The sequence below is a fragment of the Calonectris borealis genome, chromosome 2, assembly GCF_964195595.1.
Source record: "Calonectris borealis chromosome 2, bCalBor7.hap1.2, whole genome shotgun sequence".
NCBI lineage: Eukaryota > Metazoa > Chordata > Aves > Procellariiformes > Procellariidae > Calonectris > Calonectris borealis.
In genome coordinates, this window is record NC_134313.1 from 93030575 (window position 1) to 93047893 (window position 17319).

General features: G+C 49.0%; 1 protein-coding gene across 1 annotated transcript in view; it reads left to right on the forward strand.

The window, feature by feature from the left end:
- Nucleotides 1–14459: 14459 nt before the first annotated feature.
- The window catches only part of PHLPP1 (PH domain and leucine rich repeat protein phosphatase 1), a 144188-nt gene continuing 141328 nt past the window's right edge, over nt 14460–17319 (forward strand). Inside the window, exon 1 of the mRNA XM_075142541.1 lies at nt 14460–16123. Within this exon, the coding sequence (XP_074998642.1) occupies nt 14494–16123 (1630 nt within the window). The 5' untranslated portion in view covers nt 14460–14493. The remainder of the gene's footprint in view (nt 16124–17319) is intronic.

Consider the following 17319-nt stretch of genomic DNA (forward strand, 5'->3'; position numbering starts at 1 on the left):
GGCCAGGAACCCTGGAGAAAGACTTGCCTACAGATTGGGGACATAGCAAAACCGGTATCGTTTTGGGTTTGGAGCAATTAGGGCAAGCTCTGCACACGCTTTCAAATGCGTCCCCATTTCTGAACTAGCAAACACAAAGTTTAAATCCTCACCTAATCACAGGACTCCAGGAGCTGGAGCTTTAAGAGAAACAAAGTATTTCATGGCTCGTGCCATAGCCGTGGCCGCTGGACGTGTCCATGGTTGTCTCTTCTCCTACCCGTGTGCCCGGGGCAGCCTGAATTTGAGACTTGATTCGGAGGGCAGCCTCAGCTTCTCCAGTTTGCTTCTAAGGGTCTGCCGGCAAGGAAAAAATAAATTGAAAATCTTTTTATCTGTGGGTGGATAGCTGGCCTGTGCCACCCTAATCTGTATGCCACTACAAACAGCGAACTATGTTCTAGGAATTACACTTTGAGCCCTAAAGTTTTCACCAGCTAATGAAAGGCATTTTGATAATTACGTCAAGCGTAAGGGAAACATCTCTATAGTTACTCAGTAACTAAGATACTTTGTCAACACAGAAGTGACAGGGTTCTTACTGCCTAGTTAGTTACTCAGAAAAATTGAACTATTTACAAGAGAGGCATTCAATATATTGTATTTGCTAATGCTGCATTTCAGTGGTACGGCCATGGTAATCAAGACTCCTTAATAGCCTAGGGTTTGTCATGTTTGAATCATGGTGGAGCCCCTTTTGAAAAAAAATGATGCTTGCAGGGAATGTTTTATATATGTAAAGTGTATTTTATTGGATGGAGAATTAAATTGACTTAGTGAATCAGACGACACAGGTATTGTAAAGTTACCGATCTTCAATTCCCAATTTTTTTCTAAAGACAGGCACCGCTGTGCAGGAGCGTACACCACCAGCGGCATTTGAAGGCCCCTGAGTTTATTCAAGTCAGGGTAAAAAAAGAAATTTCTGGTAAATAGGGCAGAAGAAAGAGCAAAGGTTATTCGGAGAGGCCACCTCTGTCTGTGGGTCGGCGAAGTTGCCCCCTCCTAACCATCAAGAAAATGAAGGCTGAGCTGTGAGAAAACAGCTGTTTAGGAGGGTCCTTTTCAACACGGATGCTGGCGTATTGCTGGCAGGCTGGCTCTTTTCGGTGTTTCGCTACTGCCTTTTGGTTTATGGTATGTACCGCTCTCTTTCCCCCCTCTGTTTCAAAATGAATGAAAGAGATTAGCTGTGACAAGCAAGATGGGGAAAGCACGCACGAAAGAGGTGAACCTTTAAAGCACAAAATAAACCACAGTATTCGATATTCCGCAGTTGGATTTAATTAGGATAATGAATCGTTGCTCTTCTGCAAGTGGAATGAAGTGTGCAAAGCCACGGGCCAAAGACAAGCGGCTTGACGGGCTGGAGGGAGGGGGAGGACGCTGCCAGCTCCACCGCCGGCCGGCGCGGAGAGCTCCCCTCGCCGCGGAGGGGGGCACGAACCATCGCTGCCTTCTCACAGCTCGCCGAAACCGCGCGCTCCGCACGCCAGCCTGCCGCGCCGGGCCTGGCCCGCAGCTTCCCAGCACGCACGCACCTTCCTCCGCCCCGCGGCTGCCGGGCTGGCGGCACTGCTCACCCCCTCAGGGGGACAGGGGGGTCCCTCTATTAGAACTCCCTTTAATGGGCAGCGAGCGCGGAGTATTACGCAAACGAATTTCACTGAAAAGGGGGAAAAGAGGAAACCGACGGAAAAGAAATGACAAGATCCCCCGCTGCTCTGAAGCAACTCCCTTGCTCTTTCTAAAGTAGGTTGCATAAATATTGATCTAGCTGGGATATGCCCTACATTCATTTGCACAGACATTATAAATGTGCTTAAGAATGAGAAACCAATCTTGTTTTCCTGCGCAGTAAACATGTACAGCCAAGAATGTGCGCAGATAATGCAAATTACAGCTCTCGGGCTTGCCACTTAAACATCGAGTCGGAAAAGGCGTTCTTGGGGAATGCATGAGAAAAAGATCTTCTTACCTGTTTGTTTATTTTCAGGTATTTCCATTAATCCCCCTACAGATCATTTAAAACACACTCCCACTCCAATTCTAGTTATAATCTGTCATCTAACCAGTTTTCTGTATTTCGCCTGCTGGATTTGTTTAGGTTACTTTTTCATAACCTTCTCCAAGCAAGGCAAGGTATCACCTTAGGCACCCCTGTAACTTTATCGCTCCTTCTGCCACTAGCCTTCCGTCTGGTTGAGCACTGCAACACTGCAACTGGGAAAATCATATCATTAGGTTGCAAAAGCAGTAGAGTTCCTGCACTAGAGAGCCACGGGGTGGCTTCTGAATCACTGGGCGATTAATAATTAATACGTAATTGTTGGATAATCTGTTTAGACAGTCACAGTGCAGGAAATTTATTAGTATTTTCTCTGGAGAACACTGCTACTAAAATAATAAAATTTTAACAAGTCCTCTCTCATTATAATCCTACTGAATTACCGAAATAGTGCAAAGCTGCCTCATCTTGCTATACATTGTAGTGAAAGATTCTGCCTTTTTACTAAGCCAACTGTATGTATGTTCATAAAGTAGAAGATGTGGCAGACGTTAGGTGACAGAGATAAGGATTTGCATGTTCAGCTGGATTTTAAAAGAAAATGATTCAGCTCTTTTTTAAAGTATCTGATTTACCTTGTTTGAGCTACCATTTGGCCAATTCCTCTGCCAGTTTTATTGGTTTGACTTATTATTTTCAGTTATTTTCAAATTCGTTTACGTATTCTAAATTACATATCCTCTTCGGAAAGCGTTTAAAATGTTTATGTTGTTGCAAAGAGAAAAAAACTTTAAATTAAAAATGCAGAGTCCCTTTTCATAAGCATAACTCCAGCACAAGGAGATGCAGTAAATGAGTAGGCTTTAGATGGTGGAAACAGTATGTTTAAAGACTTGGCAAAGGCAGGAAGAAAAAATGAGTCAAGTGATCCCTATTTCTTATAATTACTCGCCATGCTGACAGAACTCATCACCGTTGGCCTCGAAATGAAATAATTGTCATGCTGCATTTCAAAGCTGTGATTCAGGAGCTGCGGGATGTGTCTTTCTGTTTCACAATGTTGTTATATACAGAGATACTCGCCCATACTGTGAAGATGCTGAACCTAGAATATTCCTGAGTTACACAAATGTGGTTTATTTGAACACTGACTGACATATGCAGAACTTGGTAATTTATCAATTTACTCTTGGTGACTAATGATCCTGTGTTAAAACGCTGGATATTCTTATAATGGGCAGATACTCCATATTATAAAATGCGTTTTATTCAGCTGTATATTCAATATGTAATTTGTAGCTACGCTGCAGAAGCAATCCAAAAAGATAAATTTGCTTCCTGAAGGTAGCTGCCAGGCTCTACTACATGGAGGAGCAGAAGCACCAGCTTACAGAAAGCAGTGCCTTCCAACAAAACGGTTTCAGCCAAAGAAATGGAGCTTAGAGAATAATGCAATGTTACAGCTGAAGTACCGGGATAATTGAGCCTATAACATCTGCTCAAATGTAGTGGCACCAAAAATAAGCACTTCTGTCCATGTTGTTATTCCTTGTTAAAGCAGGGTGTAAGCATGTGACGTGACCCCAGCACATCAGGGAGTTTGGGAACAGAAGCAGCTTGCTGTCACAACTACCCTTTCCCTGCCAAAGAAGGAACTTTCCCAGCAAAACTTTAATAAAGACATTGTTTGGGTTGCTTTCCAACAAGTTTTACGACAAGGAAAAAGGGATCATGTACTTAATTAGGCCCCTTAACAAGGGATGTTCTTGTGTCTGTTTTACAGCTGGAACAAAGGGTTGGGGTTAGGCTGTTTGCTTGATTTTTGCCTTGGAGTAAGAAATGGTATTGAATCCTTCCTGGAAGGAAAACAGTGGCGGGAAAAAAATAGAAAAAAACCTTTGGCATATTATAAGGACTCACTTTCCTAGGAAATTGTTCAAGATTTTTCTTCTGTTGCAAATTACTGTTGAGTTTGATTAACCAGAACCCTTAATTTGCTTATTCAACTCTTTTGTGATTTCACCTGGTTTGAAGCAGTGGGAAGCCAGTCCTAGCCCCAGGACTGTCCAGCAAATCCGCTCATAAATACATGCTGCTAGTTTCCCTTCCACAGTATAAACACAAGGGAATATTCAGTTAAGTTGAAAAGGGACACATTTAAAACTGATAAAAAGAAAATAAATTTTTTGCACAACATGCAATTACTCAGCCAAATCCTTTCCTTCCTAGCATCATCACAACCAAAATCTTAGCAGGAGTTGAAAGAGGACTGGTAATACATGCATAAAAATAAACATGAGCTTTGGAAGGGATTTACACTCTCGCGCTTCTGGGGAGAAGCCAGCATCCATCCACTGCAGCTTTGGGAAAAGCTTTCTGAGGCTGGTCATCCCAGACCCTCTACCATCACACGCCTTGCATCTTTCCTGGAAGTGTGTGGTAACAATCACTTTGCAGCAGGACGCTGTCTAGAAGGACCAGTAGTCTAATCCGCTTATATTCCTGAAAAGATATAGGTAGGAAATCTTACAGAATATTTACAAATCATTTCTGTATCTCAACCCTTACAAAAAAAGGGCCGTTGGTTAGGTATTTGATAACCTGTTGTTACACTTGTTCAGCAGGGACCACATTGACAACCAATTTGCCACGTGACTCAGACTGCTAATTTCAGCCTGTCGAGTCTTGCCTCACTTAGGTTTTGTGCATGACGAGGCCCTGGGTGATGTGATCTCACTTTGACGTTCGCCCTGCTCCCAGAAGGTCCAGAGGCCATCCACCTTAACGCACCTTACTGATCAATACTTCCCCTCTGCAATGAGATGTGTTCATTGTAAGTCTCGTATAGAGGCTTCCCGAAGTCCTTGGATTCCTCCCATCCATGCATCCCTTCAGGGCTACACACTGGTCATGGAGCAGCCTGCCTTTGTACCTGCCTGACCTCTGTCACCCCACGGTGACTCTGGCACAGTGTGATCGACACTTTGAAAGCTGGTCCATGCCACCGAGGACAGGGAGAGTCAGCAGAGCCTTTCTAGTCGCTGCTTTCTGCACGTTCCTGCACAGCTCCTGAGTCTGGCTGCTGGTTTTGGAGAGCTACATGGTTCGTCTGATCCGGAAGAGCGTTCATTCTCAGAGTAAGCGATGAAGAGCAGGCACGCCTGAAAGTAAATAGTCCCTCAAGGCAGCAGAGCTCTGGCTAAAGCACCGGAAGACAAAGCGTCATACACTGAGAATGAGGATACTTCTTGCAAGCAATGCCACCATGTGGGAGAATGATGTGGTAAATGGTTTTCCGCCAGTCACCTAAGAATCCACTGCATGTTCCTTGTATATCGTGGTATCTGATACGGAGAAAATATAAAAGGGCAGCCAAGAATGGTAGGACACAAAATATTTGGCTATCACGCAGAAATGCATGCAGCCCAGCTGTGCTAAGTCATGACGGATGTGAGCCCTGCCAGCAGCCCGGCTGCAAACGCTGCGGAGAAGAGCTCTACGGCTAGGTCTTATTTGCTATACTACAGACCAACCGCATGGAGAAAACATCATCGCTGTTGGGTTTTTTTTAAAAAAAATCTGATTGCTCACGGTCACAGGCACCAAGTTGGCTTCCTCCCTCCGCCTCTCTGACTCTGCAAGGAAAACCTTCATCACATGCTCCAGGCAACACCTTCGTCAGAAGACGCACGCTTGAAAGCTTTGGTTCCCCACAGCATTGAATCCCAGACCCACTACTGGTGCAGGACTGATCTGTTTGGTGTGGCAAAGAAATGTGTCAGGCAGGTGGAAGCTGAAGTTTGTGATGCTATTATGAAAACAGCTTATCGGTATCTGTTGGCAGAAGCAATGTTCCTAAAAATCCAGCTGACTTTCAAAGCGCGGCATTTCCCAACTGCGCGGGGGCCACTGATGGGTTTTCACATGTTCATCGCCTGTCTTCTCAAGAGGCCAATGAATATTTTACCCACAGTACATGTCTTGATCTGTGGAATAGTAGGTCACAGGCACTGAATATCCTGGCGAGCGTGCTACCGGTGACAGTGCGTCAGCATTTACATGCTTGGAAAAACGAAGACCTTATTCTGCTCTATCAATGAGAATTCACATCAGTTTGGAGAACCTGGTTTATCCTTGCTCTGACTGGAGCAGGTGGAGTCTCACAGAGCATTCAGCTCTGTTCTTGGCACTTACAGAACAGCAGAGGACACCTTTGGAAAGCCAAAAGCAGGATGATGCTGCCTCTGGAAGAGTTTGGACGTCAAATAAATACATGTCACTGTAGTTTGCTGTGCCCTGGCCAACATCTGCAAAGCTAACGATGCAGGTTTTCACCTCAGCAAAATCTGGATGCTAAAATATTAGCTGTTCCCCCTTTCCTACGGCTTCCCTCCCGCCAAGTCCTAGGCCAGCTTCTGCACAGATTGACAGAGAGCGCGGAGCAGGGCCTCACAGTGACCTGGGTTACTGCATGGGGAGCCATACGATCTATCGGCTAAATGGCAGCCTCATTTTCCTGGAAATTTTGCTTAGACTCACCCATGAGTACTGGGCTCATTCCCATCATTCCAGCGTATTACCAAGAGCACTCTTAATCTCACGCAACAGCGCGGCACAGCCCTGTGACTACGCAGTCATAGCTGAAATGGCCGAGCGAGCGAGCAAGGGAGGGGTGGAGCTGTTAAGCCGAGGCATCTTTGGTGGGCACCTTCACGTGCCGCTGAGGTGGCACGGGAGGGCAGTTCTGCACACAGGTGTGCAGCCGCCCGCCTAGAAGTCAATGGGCATTTTGTCACTGTAGTAGCTGAAGAAAAAAATTCCTGCTCTCCTAGATTTGACTCCTTCTGGTCCTATTCATCAACCAGAGCTCAGATGTGTTCCCTGCCGATTTCCTGAAAGCCCTTCTGAGAGGGCTGCTTGGGGAGCTGCAGATGTGACAGTGAGTTATTTTAGTATTAACTTCTAGGTTGACCCTGACAATATTTTAATTGTATAAGGCTTTATTTTATTAGTCTCCTTGGAGGATTTCTATGTTTACTCTTAACAAGATACAGGTTTGGTGTTGAAGAAATGAAGTTAAAAAGGTTCCTTCAAAGGGCATAATGTGCACCTTTGTTTATACTTCGAGTATATTACTATAGATGCAGCTGTTGATAGCACTCTGTACTAGTATAAATCACCAGTAACATGTATTTTGAGAGTTTAGCCCCCACTTTGCTATTCTCACTTCAGTGCTTATGCCATTCACAAATAAATAACATGCATTTATGTGATAGATTCTCACTGTATTAAAGCAATAACTGAGATTCTTAAGGCATGATTCATTTTAATGCAGAGCATTTCCATTATCTGGCTGACAGAGCAGCTCCAGTCATACTGGCACACTGGAGTGGGCAACACACCGTGCAGAAGCGGCAAATACAAGTGAGTAGGGGCATGAACTTCCTAAACCAGAAACACATCCTCAGTCTTGCATGAAAGGCCTTTATGTACAGTCTTTTAACAACAGACAGTACCCTCTAAGATATTTATAAGGGAATTAATGGGAGATGACTAACCTCATGAAAAGCTGATATCAAAAGTGTCTGAATCTCTTGGGTCACTTCAAATGTGCCAGTCATGCTATTTTAGGCTATATATTATGTAAAACTATTGCATTCAAGTCACTGTGTTGGCTGCAGCTTAATGAATCCACATTAATCCATCTCTATCAGTAGTGATGAATACTGTACCTCGAGGAGTTGTGGGGCTCTAAAACAGAAAGGGCTTAAGAGCATAAAAGATAAAAAGAAATAATTACAAGGAAGGATTTATAAAGTTCTGGAAGAGAATCTTATAGTGTTAATGTCTAACAGGCAATGAAACTCTTTTCCTTTTAAAAAAAACCCCAAACAAAACACGTAGCTTAAAATGGAAGAGCCGAAGACACAGTAAGAGGATTAGTGTATAGGGGTTGCTGAGTTTACTGGCAATTACAAGTTCTGGCTTTGCAATTAGTATCAACACAAATTAAAACCAAACTCTGGAAAATATTGCTTCAATTTTAATACAGTATTTAATATGACACTAGAATGTATAACATAGACCTGTAATCAATCCAGGTAACAAAGCTGGCGTTTCTTTTTCTCACATTTGTCTCCCTGTGCGTGGCTTTTAGCCATACGGTTAACTCGGTGTCAGCTGCTCATTACCCTGAACAGGAACGGAGAAGCTGCTACTTACTTCTGTAAATTGCCTTCTTCATACGTGATGGGAACAAGAAGTTTGTGCTGGAGAAGAAATTCCAAAATTTGCTAACAAAGCTGCACCTCCCAGCTATGTAACTCCACCGCTAACACAACTCGGCCTGTGCGTGTCACAGTGGGAAACGTTTGTGTCATCGAAGGATCTCCACATCAGGCCACCGACGATGGCCTAGGAAAACCTTACCTTGCTGAAAACAATACAGGTTAGCTCTACAAGAAACTGAAATTCAAGTGGCCACATAATGCTAGCGAGCAATGCTGAGTGTCAGTCGAACAACCTAACAACGGGATTCTCCACCTGGCTCCAGCCCCTCCACCCAGAAAAGCTGGGACAGGGCTTTTGTTCCACAAGAAGGGAGCTTCGCAGCCTGGTGCTCCGCTTTCCGGATGCGGGGACCCGAGTTCTGCCGATTGCCTTCAGAGGGGTTTAATGCACAGCCAAGAAGGTTCTTGCCTCTTTTCTCCTCTCTTTGTAATATGGAAATAATTACACTTACCCACATTTGTAAAGGTGTTGAGGTGCATTGCTGAAGAACATGTAGTAGTGTCAATATTACTTGTATGGGTGTGTTTTTGAAATCAGAAATACAGATCAACCCTGGCTGAAAATTATTTAGGGGGCTGTAGGTACAAATAACCTTCCAGGCAATGCGACTCCTGAATATATAAACACAAGTGTAACCTGTAAGATAATTTACAGCCTAATTCTATCTCAGGCATCACTTAATGCAAACTTCCCAGATTCCCAGATCAAGAAAGGTTCTTAATCCTATGCTCAATCTAAGAACACATTTAAAATTAAGAGTTTCCTTGAATAAGCACCGTCTTAAATGCTTTACTATACTGTAGGCCTTACACACCAAGATAAGCACAACTAGCACAGAACATACACATGCTGTGGTGCTTTAGCTCACAGCTGGAGCAGCGATCAACAAAAAATCTTCAGTTTCTTGTTATCTGCCTATCCAATTTGCTCCTACAGTGGTGACAATTGCCCATATGGATGAGGGATACAGTGCATACCTAGCATTTTAAAAAATGAAATTAATCCCTACCGATAAAATTAAGTATTATTCTGAGAATAGCTTCCATATGATGACATTCAATTTCTCTTTACAAAGAAGGATATTATTATACTCTTTAATTTGAAATGGTCCCTTTGCTCATCCATCTCCTGGTCTTTGAATTATTTTTACAGTGGCAAATGTTTTGTCTTTTGATTCAGCATTTTGGCATTGAAATAAGTCTCTTGCTTCCTTGTCTGTAGGGAAACTCTCCCTTACTAGAAAAACAGGCTACTAAAGAAGAGAGCTGAGTAAGCTCCCTAACATTTTGCAGGGTTGAAGGACACTAAATTCCTTCTTTCTAAGCTCCCTCCCCACCTTCACGTTAACTGGAATCACTGAAGTGATTCATACCTTCTTAAAACACAGATGAACATTTAACAGCACCATTGATGATGACTTATAGCAGAGAAAGTATAAATATAACCTTTCCCACACTAGTATTTCTCAGTGCTCATCAGCTTTTGATCCAGAACTGACTTGTCAGTCAAGTTTTCTGCAGTCAAGGACTGGGGATTAAGCAATTCCTGTTTAATGAGGGCATACTATTCTGAAATGATATCTTTGAAAACAAAAACCAAATTGGGTAATCATTGCATATTTGATCCAATTAAAAAATTCTCTTTGAGTATAGTTCATGGTAAAACAGAGTCTACAGAGGCTGTGTGCTGTTCGTACTATCCCACCGCAGCAGACATCTCAGAAAAATTAGCCAGTACCAATAAGCCATCATTGAATTTCCCAGCAAAATATTAATTGTAGCTAAACCAAGGGGTTACGTGAAATGAAGTGGTATAATGTTAAAGAACAGAACAGAACTGGCAGTAACAGGAATTGAAGTTGGACCCGGCCCTTTCCCCTACATTCCCAGTGAAAGAGTAAGGAAAACCACGGACATCAGCTGATGCCCCATCATCTGTCCCTTCCCTTGTAGAAACATCTAATAACAGCCCAGTGTATCCCTGAGGGCTTTACAGAGTTTGTAAGAATGGGGGGAGGCAGATTTCAGAAGTAGTTGAACGGGAGTTAACATACGCCAAGCACCACTGCTGTTAGTCAGGCAGCTCCACGGTTGCGTACGGCAGCCTGATGCCTCCTGCCGTAGCTGTAGTAGCTGCCGCAGAGGTGTAGGCGGTAAAGATCACAACAGCTCCAGCCTCTGCGAGGATTTCAGCTAAGCTCTGGTCTGCTCTGTTGCTCAGAGGACTCTGTGGCTCTGATAACTCTGGATGTAACATTGTCCACAAAAGTCACCTTGTGGTTTCAAGATCTTCTGGCATTTTCCTGCCGCTGTGGGAATGTATAATCTCTTCATTCAGTATAAAGAGTTTTGGTATGGAGTCATTTATAGTAATCTGCGATAAATTACTTTTTATTCCCTTATTTTTTGTTGACAACTCCTATAATCAGAAAACTTCTTCAGGATTGCCAGATTCTGATTGGAAAACTGCAGATTGCAAACCATCCTGTTTCATTTTACCTGTTTTCCAAATAGCCGCCACCAAACTTTAGAAAAGGGAAATGTGCATTTCACCCTTCCACCTCCTCCTGACAAACATCAATTTCATAAGCTCCATTCCCATGTCTCGCAACAGCAGTTAATCCCTATCAAAATTCACAATTCCGGGAGAGTTTAAGAGTTTCTATCAGTTACTGGGAAACGGAGAATAGCCTCATTTTCTCATAAGCTGGAGAGTTCAGTTTAAATATGCATATACTTACAGATTTCAAGCACATTTCCCTGCATAAAGCAAAAATAACTGGGCTTGGTACCACTAACGTTTGGAGATGCTGGGTCACTACAGAAACTGCCGCCTTCATATTCAGGAAGCTGTGAAGAGCGACAGCGCGGTCCCTTTTTTCCTCATGGTGCAACTCGGGGCTCACAGGACGCTGGGAGCCTCGCTGCAGCCTTCTGCTCCTGAACAAATTTCACAGGGCAGTGATAAACCCAACAATTTTTCCACCCTCAGGACTTCAGTACTGCTACTTTGTTTTTTAATTGCATAAAGCCCTTCGTTAGTAAGGCCGCTGGCGGTGGTGAGTTAGCCTGGCAAGAGGGAGAGCGAGGTGAGCTCAGTCCCCGGCCACTTCTCCGAATGCTATCGCAGATGGCGGCTGCTCTGTGCGGACTCACAAAGCTGCGGCATAAATCCAGAGCTGGAGCTATACCAGTCCACCCCACTGAGGATCTGACCCAAGGCTATGTAAATGACCTTAACTCTGTGTTCTGACACTATAGGGACTATCTCACCAGAGGAGACAAAAAGAGCGTGTTTAGTCTATCAAAGAGAATATGAAGTCTGCCAGGGGATACCATTGCTGCCTATAAGTACCTTGGGGGTAAATACTCTGGAGTTAAAAAGGAAAAAAAAGCTATTTGAGTCAAAGGGCAATGCAATGCTGGCATGTGAGCAAACGGGGATAGACTACCTGTGTGTAAATTCAGATGAAAATTGGAAGGAAGTGCCCAACAGCGAGGGCAGGGTGGCCCTGGGACAGTCTTCCAGTTAGAGCAGAGGACAAATCAGCTCATTTCAAAATGATGTTCAACTTTGTTTATCTACCATGTTAGGGGGGGTTTCACTAACATGGAAGATGCGGTATCTCCAGTCACAAGGGAGAAAATTGGGTATCCCATGAGACCTCTCTTCGGTTCCGTGTTCCTAAGTAACATTGGAGAATCTGTGTTCTGGATTTTTTCTGTGTGTGCATGAACATTCAGGTACTTGAACAATTTGAGAAAAGTAGAGCTTCTCTCTCCCTGCTCCTTCCAAAGAAGAGAAGAGCTGGAAACTGTTTTCTAGAAACTGCCTTTTATTTCAGGTATTACTGTTACCAATATGTCCCTAGAGCTTGCTCTCTCCTTCTTCTGTGTCTCCGTGTGTGTGTGTTTGCACGTTGAATATTTCTCTCACACATTTAAATCAGGAGGCCTGGAGTAACCCTCATGAAGTAGGTGGCGTGAGGGTGGTGCAAAGCAGTAGAAATAAACCCGAATGTACAAAGCAGCCAGAACCAGACCTCAATATATTCAGTGCTGCACTTCTGCTACTGTCAAATGAGATTTTGGGCACCCGTTTAAGCCTTTAATGGCCAAGCGCTGCCGTCATCTTCTGTCAGTCTGTGCTCTGGATGTGGTCCTGGCTGTCTCGCGCGGCAGGAATTCCAAAGACGCTCTTGCTGATGATTGCAACTCCAGATACGGGCCAGCAAACTGCATGGTCAGACTGTAATTAATTTACAGATTGTTCTGTTCAGAAAGTGGGTGGTTTCCATATAAAGGTAAAACGTCGGCTTCGTTGTTACAAAACCTTTTAAAAGGTAGTCACGTATTTCCATGGCAAGTTCCTTGGGGAATACCTCTTTTTTCTGTGATGTTTCACCTGCTTGTACGAGATATGAAGATAGTAATGTGGAAGTGTAGAGGAATGTTTTATTAGGAGATGTAAACTTTCGTTTTATTATGGTTCTGTTTTATTTATGGTTCATATATTATATGTATGCTCTAAAAAAACCCACCAACTAAAAATACTGTTTCACTAAGAGTTTCTCTCGGGCTTCTCAGTGATGATTTATCTCCCCTAACATTGACGTAACTGGTTAATTGCCCAGAACTCCCACTTTATTGCAGTCTATAGCATTTTTGATGAATATCTGGCAAGATGTCTCACTTTGATTTTACAAAATGTATTAAAAAGGAAAGATCTCAGGCAGTTACAGTCCTATCCAACCGATATTACTCAGCTGAAACATGCCCAGGACCATAAGAGATTTATCTGAATAAATACCGTAGTATGGTGTCCTTACAGTATGGAAACTCACGCTTTCACACTGCTAATTGTATTTATCTGATTGTGATTCTCCTTTTCAGTAATTCATTTAAAATCACATTTTGGAGGAAAATGCTGCTATTTAATGGCTGCTTCTAAGCAGCTTTCAAGAAGTAAGTATTTTCAGTAATTTTAGTCCCCGAAATACAGTGACAGACTAATAGCACCAAAATGTTTTCTGTGAGTCTACTCACAAAGCAGCTCTTTCTCTGTGTGTATGTGTGCGTATATGTAATGTGTAATTTCCCCCACACATTTCCATGTTTCTCTCCATCTTGGCTCTGAAGAGATCATCTCCTCGGACAAGAAGATCGTTCGGGCTCAGTGCTTGGGTTCTGCACTGAGACAGCCAACAGGGAGAACATGTCAAATTGGAAAGGGTGGAATGGGTACAGTCACTGAACCTGTAAAATCGTTTCACGTATGCTGCCAGGTGGCTATTAGCCAGCAATTACTGCTAAGCACTGACGTTCCTAGTGAGGTGCAGCACAGGGGTGACTGCACACAGGTCTCATTACCAGCACTCCAGGCCATACAGTTTCCCTTCATCAGCTGTTTCTATAAAACCTTCTGATAAAACTTAAGGAATACAACCATCGAGCGTAGGGCAAAGTCCCGGAATAATTTTAAAACGGATTCAGTCCCGTGCCATAAGGAGTGTCGGCACACTACGCCTCCCCGGGGTCAGCGAGGGCAGGCGGTGGGGCTTCCAGCATATTCCGTGCTCCTGCCCTCACGCTTGGCCAGTCGGCGGGCTCTCACACCAGAGGCTGCCCGGCCCTTGCAGACGGCGGGGGCGGGATCACGGGCAGGCCTGTAACGCACCACGGGGCGCAGGCCGCACACAGCAGCCCGCAAGGCCTCCTCACCAGCGCGGCCGGCGGCCGTTACGGCAGGACCGCGCGGCGCTGCCGATCCCACCGTGGGGGCGGGCGGGCCTCCGACACGCAAAGCAGGGACACCCCTCCCCGCCGCCCTCGCCGCCTGCCTGCGGGGAAAAGGGCTGGGGGACGGCCGCGCCAGGGGCGCCCGCCTGAGGGAAGGGAGCCTGCCGCCCCCCGCCGCGACCAACGGCAGAACGCAGGTGCTGCTGGGACTTGTAGTCGGCGGGGGGCGGCCGGCTCGGGACTACACTTCCCAGCGGCCCCCGCGCTCGCCCGCCTGCCCCTTCCCAGCCCCAGGCGCGGTCACGTTGTGTTTATCGGCGAGGCCCCGCCCCGCCGCGCGAGCGGTGGCGTCACCCTCGCGAGCCTCCCTCGCCCGGTGGCCCTTGTCATCGACGAGGCGGGGGCTGCTTAATATTCATGAGGCGCGGGGAGCGGGCGGGCGCGCGGGGAGCGGCGGCGGGCTCACTCGCGCTCTGCCTGCCTAATGGCGCTCGCGACAGCTGGGGAGCGGGGCTGAGCCGGGCGCGCGGCGCGAGGGCACCGGCGGAATGCTCGCCGCTGCTACGTAATCCCCCCCGGGACGCGGCGCCGCGCTCCGCTCGGCCCCCCCCGCGCCGCGCCGGGCCGCCGAGCGGTGCTCCCAGCAGGGCGGCGGCGGCATCCCCGGCCCCGCGGGCAATGGAGCCCGCGCAACAGCGAGCGAGAGAAGCCCCGGCGGCGGGGAGCGGGCGGGGGGAGCCGGAGAGCAGCTCCCCGGGCAGGAGGAGTCAGGCAGCGCCCGGCGCGGAGAGCGGCGTGGAGCCGTCGGGCGGCGGCGGGCAGCTGGACGGCAAAGGAGCCGGCGGCCCGCGGCGGAGGCGAGGGGTAGCCGGCGGCCTCGCTCCCCCCGCGGCGCTGGCGGCCGGCGGGACTCCGGCGGCCCCCGGCGGGGCCGGCAACGCCAACTCCCTGCTCCTGCGGCGGGGGAGGCTGAAGAGGAACCTCTCCGCCGCCGCCTCCTCGCCCGCCGCTGCCCCCGCCGCCTCGCTGGGCACCCGCAGCTTGGACAGGAAGGCGCTGCTGCTGAAGCCGCCCCGGCAGCTGCAGCCCCTGCAGCCCCCGGAGCGGGACTGGGTGCGGCGGGACCTGCAGCGGGGCTGCGTCCACGTCTACGAGCGCCACATGAACTGCTACCTGCGCCCGGTGCTCTGCACCCTGGAGACCACGGCGGCCGAGGTGGCCGCCCGGCTGCAGCAGCTCGGCCACCGGGGCGGCAGCAGCGTGGTGCGGGTGCTGGGCAAGGCGGGCGCGCCGCCGCAGCCCCCGCCCGAGCCGGCGGCGGTCCCTGCCGAGGCGCCGCCCGAGCCCGCGGCGGAGGGGCAGCGGCCGCAGCCGGAGGAGAGGCCGCGGAGCCGGCGGGGGACGCGGAGCGGGCTGGCCGGAGGAGACTGCGGGGAAGCGGCGCGGCCCGGCCGCCTGCCGCTGGGCGGCAGCGCCGAGGAGAGCGACTTGGCCGGCGGCCGGCCGAGCCCGGCGCCCTCCGACTTCAGCCCCGGGGCGCCGCCGGCCGAGCTGTACCTGGCGGGGCCGCCGCTCTCCTGCCCCTCCCTCCTGGGGGAGCTGGGGCCGGCCGGCTCCGACACCGAGAGCTTCAGCCCCAGCGCCGAGAGCGTCTCCGACCGGCTGGATCCCTACAGCAGCGGCGGCGGCGGCGGCTCGTCCTCCTCGGAGGAGCTGGAGGTGGAGCCGGTGCCCCCCGACGGGCTGGAAGCAGGTGCGGGGCCTGGCCGGGGCCCCTCCTGCCCGGGGGAGCTGCCCCCGGGGCGGGCAGGGGGGGCGCCGGCGGGCGCGGCCGGCGGGCGGGAGCTGCCGGCGGGGGCCGCGCCGCCGGGGCCACCCGCCTTGTACGTGCAGCTCCACGGGGAGACCAGCCGGCGGCTGGAGGCCCACGAGAAGCCGCTGCAGATCCAGAACGACTACCTCTCCCAGCTGGGCTTCCGGGACCTGTGGCGGGTGCAGGAGGAGGGCATGGACTCGGAGACCGGCTGCCTCATCCGCTTCTACGCCGGTGAGCGGGGCGGCGGGCGCCGGGTTGAGGGGAGGGCGGGTGGCTGGGCGCTGCCCCTCCGCCGGGGCCGGCCCCGGGGCTGTCTCCTCTCACCGGGAAGGTGGCCCGCGGGTGTCGCCGCGCCGGGGAGGGGCCGTGCGGGGAGGTCCCCAGCGGCGGCGGCGGGCAGGGCTGCCCCGAGCCGGCTGCCGGGGGGTCAGCGGCGCTGAGGAGCTCTGGGCTGCCCCAAAGCCGACGCTGTGCCAGGGCAGCCTCCCCTCCCTTCAGCGGGTGGGTAATGGAGGTCGCTCTTCTGTTGTTTTCCCTTTCCAGCAGCGGCACTGGGCGTTCGAGGTTAGATCAGCCTAAACCTACTGCTTTCCCCAGTGACGAGAAATGCATGGGTGCCGCTGCTGGGAATGGGAGGTCGCAGGCTGTTCCCAGGGTGCCGGCAGCTCACTCCCGGTGTAGGTGAGCTGTGTGCTCCGGCGTGCTCCGAGACCGCCTCGTAACGGAGCCGCGGGCGAGGCTGGCTTCTTCAGAAGGAGAAAGCTCCGCGCAGTTTTGCCCCTGAAATAGGTTGCAACTATGCAGGGCGCGCGGATTCCTGAGCTGAGAACGGTGCATTCCTGCAAACAAACCCCTCTGCTTGGCTTTCCGTGTGGTTAGGGCTTGCGATCAATTTTCCCGTTTGTTAGAGTAGCGGGGACTTCACTGAGAGACTGAGGCAGTAAGCGAGGAAGATACGCAAGTACAGGACATAGCCTTTGAAAACAGGGTAGTCAAAACCTTTGTAATGAAAAGGCAGAAGCTTTTTAATGCAGCTTTGCTGTTACAACTTACAGTACAGAATTTGGGGAGTATTGGGCGGAAAAGTTAGCTCCCACGTTGTAATTATGCAACCTTCTGCAGTTCTAGAGAGGTTTAAAAATACCTTGTGTGCCAGTTGAATTGGTTTGTATAAAATACTGTAATCTTGGAACTCCTTGGGTTTTAGCTGTCCTGTCCACCTCTCCAAGAAGGAGAAATTGTTTAATGTCCAAGTAAGCGTTCGAATACCTAGTAAGTTTTCCTGTGAAATAGGTAAATGTGGTATCCAAAGATAAGGTCATGCTAGCAAAGTAGTAAATGCCACCCATCCCCGTGCTGGGTTGGCTGAGCGGAGTGGTCCTTCACTGAACTGTGAGAATTCAGTGCTTTAACTCTGAAAAATACGG